Here is a 7,015-nt window from a genome sequence, read left to right as displayed (position 1 = left end):
CTTGCAGTGAACTGTACCCCTCGATCAGAGACTATCTCCCGAGGTAACCCGTGCAGGCGGAAGTGTTCACGAATAAATAGTAAAGCCAACTTGGGAGCCGTTGGTAAACCGGTCAACGGAACAAAATATGCCATTTTTGAAAAGCGGTCAATAATCACCCAGATGGTATTGTAACCCTTGGAGAGGGGTAATTCGGTAATAAAGTCCAAAGAAATATGGGTCCAGGGTTTCTTAGGAATGGACAGTGGAAGAAGCAACCCCGCAGGAGGCAGACGAAGAGTTTTGTACTGAGCACATTGAGGACATGAATTGACATAATCTTGTATATCCTTCTTCATGGTGTCCCACCAATATGACCTTCGTAGAAATTCACACATTTTTTTTAACTCCAGGATGACCGGAAAACTTGGAGATATGAGCCCACTGCAGTAACTTTGCTCGAAATTCAACTGGTACAGATATTCTCCCAGGAGGAGGACCCAGAGAGGTGGGAGCTGCTGAAATAGAGACTGGACTGAGAATTAAACTATTTTCAAAGGAATTCTCCTCATCTGAGGCCGTTAAAGAACGAGACAGAGCATCAGCCTTAGCGTTAAGAGTCCCAGCCCGGTACTTAATAACGAACGAGAACCGAGTGAAGAAGAGCGCTCACCTGGCTTGACGGGGGTTCAAGCACTGGGCCGTCTTGATATACAACAAGTTCTTGTGATCGGTGTAAATAGTAATTAGGTGTTTAGCACCTTCCAATAAGTACCTCCATTCTTCTAGGGCAGATTTTATTGCTAAAAGTTCCTGATCTCCAATGGTGTAGTTTCGTTCAGCAGGAGAAAACTTACGAGAATGGAAACCACATGGATGTAACTTCCTATCAGAAGAGTACTGTGAAAGGACGGCACCGATGCCTACTGAGGAAGCATAGACTTCCAAGAAGAATGGTTTTGAGAAATTCGGTTGTTGGAGTACCGGAGCAGACATAAAGGCTGATTTCAACTGGGCAAACGCTTCTACAGCTTCGGAAGACCAGAGACTTGGGTCAGACCCCTTTTTGGTTAGGGCAGTAATGGGTGCAACGATGGCAGAAAATCCCTTAATGAATTTCCGGTAGTAATTTGCAAAGCCCAGGAATCTTTGTACCGCTTTCAAGGAGAGAGGCTGAGTCCAGTCCCGAATGGCAGTGAGTTTTTCCGCATCCATGCGAAGCTCCGTACCCGAGATGACATAACCGAGGAACGGAATCGAAGGGACCTCAAAGATACATTTGGAAATCTTGCCGTAGAGACGATTCCTTCATAAGCGAAGAAGTACTTCTTTGACCTGTACTCTGTGCTCTGCAAGATTCTTAGAAAATATCAGAATGTCATCCAAGTACACCACTACGCTTTGGTATAACATATCTTGGAAGATTTCATTTACAAATCCCTGAAAAACGGCAGGGGCATTGCTGAGGCCAAACGGCATTACCAGATTTTCGTAATGCCCGTCCCTGGTATTGAAGGCCGTCTTCCATTCGTCCCCCTGTCGGATACGTATCAGATTATAGGCTCCTCTTAAGTCGAGCTTAGTGAAGACGTGGGCTCCACGAACCCTATCAAATAGTTCAGTAATTAGCGGCAAAGGGTATTTGTTCTTAACGGTGATATCGTTTAAGCCACGATAATCAATACATGGTCTTAACCCCCCGTCCTCCTTCTTCACGAAAAAATAACCTGCTCCAGCCGGGGAGGTAGAGGGGCGAATGAATCCTTTCAGTAGATTAGATTTGATATAGTCCGACATAGCTTGGGTCTCGGGTAATGACAAGGGATAGGTGCGTCCCTGGGGTGGCATTTTCCCTGGGATAAGCTCAATGGGACAGTCCCAGGGTCTATGGCAGTGATTTTCAACCTTTTTCAACTTGCGGCACACTGAAAAGTTTTTAAAATTGCCAAGGCACACCATTGTCCCCCATGGGAAAAAAAACATGCACATTGCCCCCCATATAAAAACCATTATATTGACTGGCCCCCACAAAAAAAAACAATCACATTGCTCTCTATAGAAAAAAAATAACACACATTGTTGTCCCTGTCCCTCATCAGCTGGGGTTGTACAGTAAGACTCGCGCTGCTGTGCATTGAGCAGTGTGAGGGGGCAAGCTGGCTGGCGGGGGGACGGGCATGCAGGTGATCTGGCGGGCTCGCAGGAAGGCAACAGAGCATGTGTGACTCATGATGTCACGCTGCTGCGTCTCCATAGGTTACGGCTGCTGCATGCCTGAACCGCCTAGGAGAGCCCATCTATTTGAACACACCGCCCCTAGCCGTAAGCTTGTTTTCTAATCTGCCACCATTATCAGTGCTCAGGTGCACCAGCCTGATCCTTGCTGCAAGTAGTATTTCTGCCTACGTATAACTCTGCATTGCCCGCAATTGCGTCAACACGCCCTTGTTACTATCGATTTGCACCCCTTCCGCTGCAAGTGGCCGAGTCCTGCATAATTGCCTGTCGTTTGACGTTTCATACTCACAGATTTGGAATACGCAAGATCCGTCCACAAAATTGACTTGTATCAGCTATGAAGTCTGTCTTTTCCAACATACTATTTATATTCTGTGGTAGGGAAGGCAAAATTCCTCTCACGTACTGTACTTTTTTCCTTCTGCAGCATTATACTAACATTACATGCAAATCCATTGCAACCTTACAGCAACCAGACATGTAAGCAATATTTGTTAATATTAAAAAACCTGGACTAATATAGGCCAGCAGTGTCTGCAAATGCACCTGTCACTCATTGCAGCCTATGGACCATGAATGACTGATGCCCCTTTATTACTGATATATATATAGGGGACATGGCACAGTAGTGCAGGATTGCAGGGTACTCCCAGGGTGCAAATGACACAGTAACCCCGGCACCCCCCTGTACACTGTGTGCGACTAATGTAACATCAGGCGGTGACAGAGCCCGGCCGTTGCAAAGGTGACCGGGCTGACTGGAAGACGTGTGGATCCCTGGCCGGGCTGGAATGCAGGAAGCCGGTCACGTGGTGCGCCGGACGCTTGTGTGTGTTACACAATGCCGGCTCTTCATGTCATCTCAGGCAGCACCTGACTCCTGTGTCATCCCTGTGTGTGTGCACTTGTCAGGCCAGGACTGCTGCAGAGCACGCTGCTACGTCTCCATAGGTCACGGCCGCGGCATGCCTGAGCCGCCTAGGAGAGTCCAGCGCTGCCCGGCCATTCTATTAAACTGAAGGCAGCTCTGACTCCGCTGACTCCACGGCACACTTGACAACCGCTGGCGGCACACTAGTGTGCCGCGGCACAGCGGTTGAAAAACGCTGGTCTATGGGGTGGTAACTGATCGGCCGCCTGTTCCGAGAACACATCTGTGAACTCCCGATAGGCCTCCGGAATGAGCTCCTCATACGACTTGGAAGATGCACGGAGCGGGTAAACAGGAGTGAGACAGCTAGAGTGACAAAACGAACTCCAGGACAATATTTGTGACGACTTCCAGTCGACGTGAGGGTTGTGAATTTTAAGCCAAGGTAGACCAAGAACAAGATCGTGAGGCATCTCCGGAATTACTAGAAACTCCAAATGTTCTTGATGCAGAGCTCCGACCTGCAGCTTGATTTGCTCTGTGCGACTTGTAATAAGACCATTAGATATTTTGGTACCATTGATGGCAGTCAACGTTATAGGTCGTTTGACAGACTGTAACTGTAAACCTAGACTCTGAACACAAGAAAGAGAAACAAAATTTCCTGCAGCCCCAGAGTACAGCAGGGCCTTAACAGGTTTGGCTATAGACTCAGAAAACAGAGACACGGAGAGTAAACAATCCACTGTCGGAGAAGATTTAGATGTAACCCCTAACTTGACTCCTCCGGAACAAGCTAGGCCTGCCCGTTTCCCCGACGGGACTTGCAGAACTTGATAAAGTGATCCGCGGCTCCGCAGTAGAGGCAGAGTTTACCCTCACGACGGCGCTGCCGTTCCTCCGGGGACAGCCGGGATCAGTTGATTTGCATGGGTTCGTCCGGACTCGGGGTAATTGTTTGCTTAGGCGGGAGAAGCCGGAATCTGGATCGATCCGACCGACTACGTTCGCCACCTCGTTCCTGCATGCGAAGATCCACCTTGACACAGAGTGAGATCAACTCTTCTAAAGGATCCGGCAGATCCCTAGTGACCAGCTCGTCCTTCAGACAGTCAGAGAGCCTGTTCCAGAAAGCGGCCCTGAGAGCATCATTATTCCAGCGTAGTTCTGAGGCAATGGTCTGGAAGTGAACCACATACTGTCCCACAGAACGGGAGCCTTGACGGACTCGGAGCAGGTCCGAGGAAGCAGCGGTCATTCTGCCCGGCTCATCAAAGATCCTTCGGAATGACGCGATGAAATTAGTGTAACTGGAAACCAATGGGTCAGATCGCTCCCACAACGGAGACACCCAATCCAACGCTGAACCTTCAAGCAAGGAAATAATGTATGCCACTTTGGACCGATCCGTGGGGAAATTGTGTGAGAGAAGTTCAAAATTCACCTCGCATTGGTTGAGAAAACCACGGCAATTCTTTGGATTCCCATTATAGCGAGAGGGAGTGGGAAGCTGAAGGCGTGACCAGGTTCCAGAGGAGGATTGAACATTACTGGAGACGACTACTGGAGCGGGTACTGGAGCAGGAGCCGGAACTACTGAAGCCAGGGAGGCCTGAATTTGATCCAGCCGGCCGGATGATTCCTGGAGATACTGCATCACCTGGCTCTGTGCCGCCTCCTGATTTTGAACTCGGGAAGCCAAGTTTTGGATCGCGCTTGACACTGGGTTCCGATCCCCCGGGTCCATGTGGCCTGAGTATACTGTCACTGACCTGGGTTGGGAGTGTTGAGAACTCGGGGGTTCTTCCGATGATAGGGAAGAGGAACCACAGCTGGGCCGGAGCAGGGATGGCCAAGGCTTGGGGGCGATGCATGAAGATCTGCAGATATATCTGTGGACGGATCGGGCAGTTTGTTGAGCATACACACTGCCCGATCCGTCGGGGACTGACGTCATGAACTGGGCGGGCGTGTACACACGCCCGCCCAGTTCAGCTGTCAGTCTCCGCCGGCTGCCGGAGCGTGTGTACGGGCGGTCGGCCGACCGCCCCGTACACACACAGCAAGGCTCCAGTATATCGGTAGATATATTGGCCGTCGGCTGTGCTGCGGGGCCGACGCGATACGTCTGTGAATGACGGAGTTCACAGACGTATCGGCCGTTCACACTGGCCGACGGTCCCGCGATATATCGGCCGTTCAAGAGAATGGCCGATATATCGGCCAGTCTGTACGGGCCTTAACCCTCCCCGCTTGGTTCCTAACCTTAACCTGACCTTCTAAGTGCCTAACCTTCCCTCCCCGGTACCTAACCTTCCAGTCCCTACACCGTAACCCTAAACCCCTTCTCCTGCCTAAACCTAACCCCCCCCCCCCCACCCTGCACATGCAGCAGCAGGCGGGCGCGTTTGAGATTATCGGGATTCCCGGCATCTGTATTTTGATGCTGGGATTCCCCCCCCCCTCCCCCTCCATTGTGATTGTGTCCGCAAGTTGGGATTCTGGTGTCGGCATTTTGGTATTGTGACTGCTTCCCAATCTACACTGTGCACTTCATCCAGCAAGCCCAGTATGTTGCACTTCCTCAGCAACTGTTATTTACTGAGCTGTGTTCTCTATACAGTAAGTGTCTACATCCCCACTGCACTGGGCACCTAAGTCAGCTCCTGCATCCATCTAGGACTGTCTGCAGGCTTTGTAGTACTATTTCAACCCACAACAGATGGCACACCTGGTCTGCTGCCTCCAGACTCCAGCTTTTGGCAGCAGTTCTTATCTATCTGCACAGTCCTCAATGGCTTAGCATAATACCTACTACCTTCAGTTCCGAACCAGCTCTCCTGACTATCTCAGGTAAAAAGTCTATCCAAGCTTCTTACACTCCCCCCAAACCCAAGCCGACCCTCCAGTTCCTGATCCAAGGCAATAGAGACCTGACACAGGGCTGGTTAAGAGGTTTCAGGGCAAATGGAATTCCCCCTAAATGTGCACCTGACCTTTGCAATACTGTCGAAATCTTTCATCATTATTTTTTCTGAGTACAGTTATAAACTTCTGATCAGTAGAATTAATACATTTGAGCTAGCAAGGAAGATACGCTATACTATTTGACTGTATATGTCAATCTAAACAGCTAGGTCAAGTTCTTTTATGCAGAGAAAACAACAAATTGTACAGAACCGAAAGTAGAAACATATTGATATTTTATAGCACTTGGAAAATTGTGCTGTCCTCTGCTTACTCAATACATGATTAACACATGTACTGTCTTGTATGAAACGACCTGCCAGTGTCTATAGAAATTGCCCTATAAGCAGCTACGATATTAGGTACGGCTCCTGATTAAAATGAGCAGTTTCTGAAGAATAATGGTGGCAGACGAAACAACAGATTATCAACGTAGCCATCAAAATTGTATTATGCAGAACCTTTCATGAAAGGTATATGTTACAAACCATAACTACTGTATGTAATGTGTTAATAAATGAAGGGGATAAATTGGTTTGTCATGGCTCTGTGTAATTAAAGACCCATAGTCTTACCTCTCACTGGATCACGGATGTACTTTAGAAATGGAGAAGTATAGTTTTGTGGTTGGTAGAGGGGGCAGGCTTAGGTGTGCAGCTGCAACAACTAAACATAAAGAGCATCAGTATGAATTATAAGCAGGCTCCAGCTCAAGTCTTGTAAGTGTAGTGTACCCATCTATGAAAGTGCCGACACCATGCAAGAATTCAGGGCTTCCTACACATCCAGGCCTGGCCTCTGGTTCCAAGGTAACACAAGCTCTTCTGGTATTGGTTATACTGTATAGTGATGCGTCAGTATAGCTACTATTAATGTGTCTGAGTTTTAAATGTTGCAATGCTATAATGCAGTGCCGTACAAGCATTTTTTACAATATATAGGCGATTAAATTAATACATG

General features: G+C 48.5%; 1 protein-coding gene across 1 annotated transcript in view; it reads left to right on the top strand.

Moving 5' to 3' along the window:
• The first annotated feature begins 5,659 nt into the window (after positions 1-5,659).
• The window catches only part of FLT3 (fms related receptor tyrosine kinase 3), a 238,801-nt gene continuing 237,445 nt past the window's right edge, over positions 5,660-7,015 (top strand). Inside the window, exon 1 of the mRNA XM_063951722.1 lies at positions 5,660-6,864. Coding sequence (XP_063807792.1) covers positions 6,813-6,864 — 52 coding nt within the window. The 5' untranslated portion in view covers positions 5,660-6,812. The remainder of the gene's footprint in view (positions 6,865-7,015) is intronic.

The sequence above is a fragment of the Pseudophryne corroboree genome, chromosome 2, assembly GCF_028390025.1.
Source record: "Pseudophryne corroboree isolate aPseCor3 chromosome 2, aPseCor3.hap2, whole genome shotgun sequence".
Classification (NCBI taxonomy): Eukaryota; Metazoa; Chordata; class Amphibia; order Anura; family Myobatrachidae; genus Pseudophryne; species Pseudophryne corroboree.
This window is presented reverse-complemented; position numbering and strand designations above follow the sequence as displayed.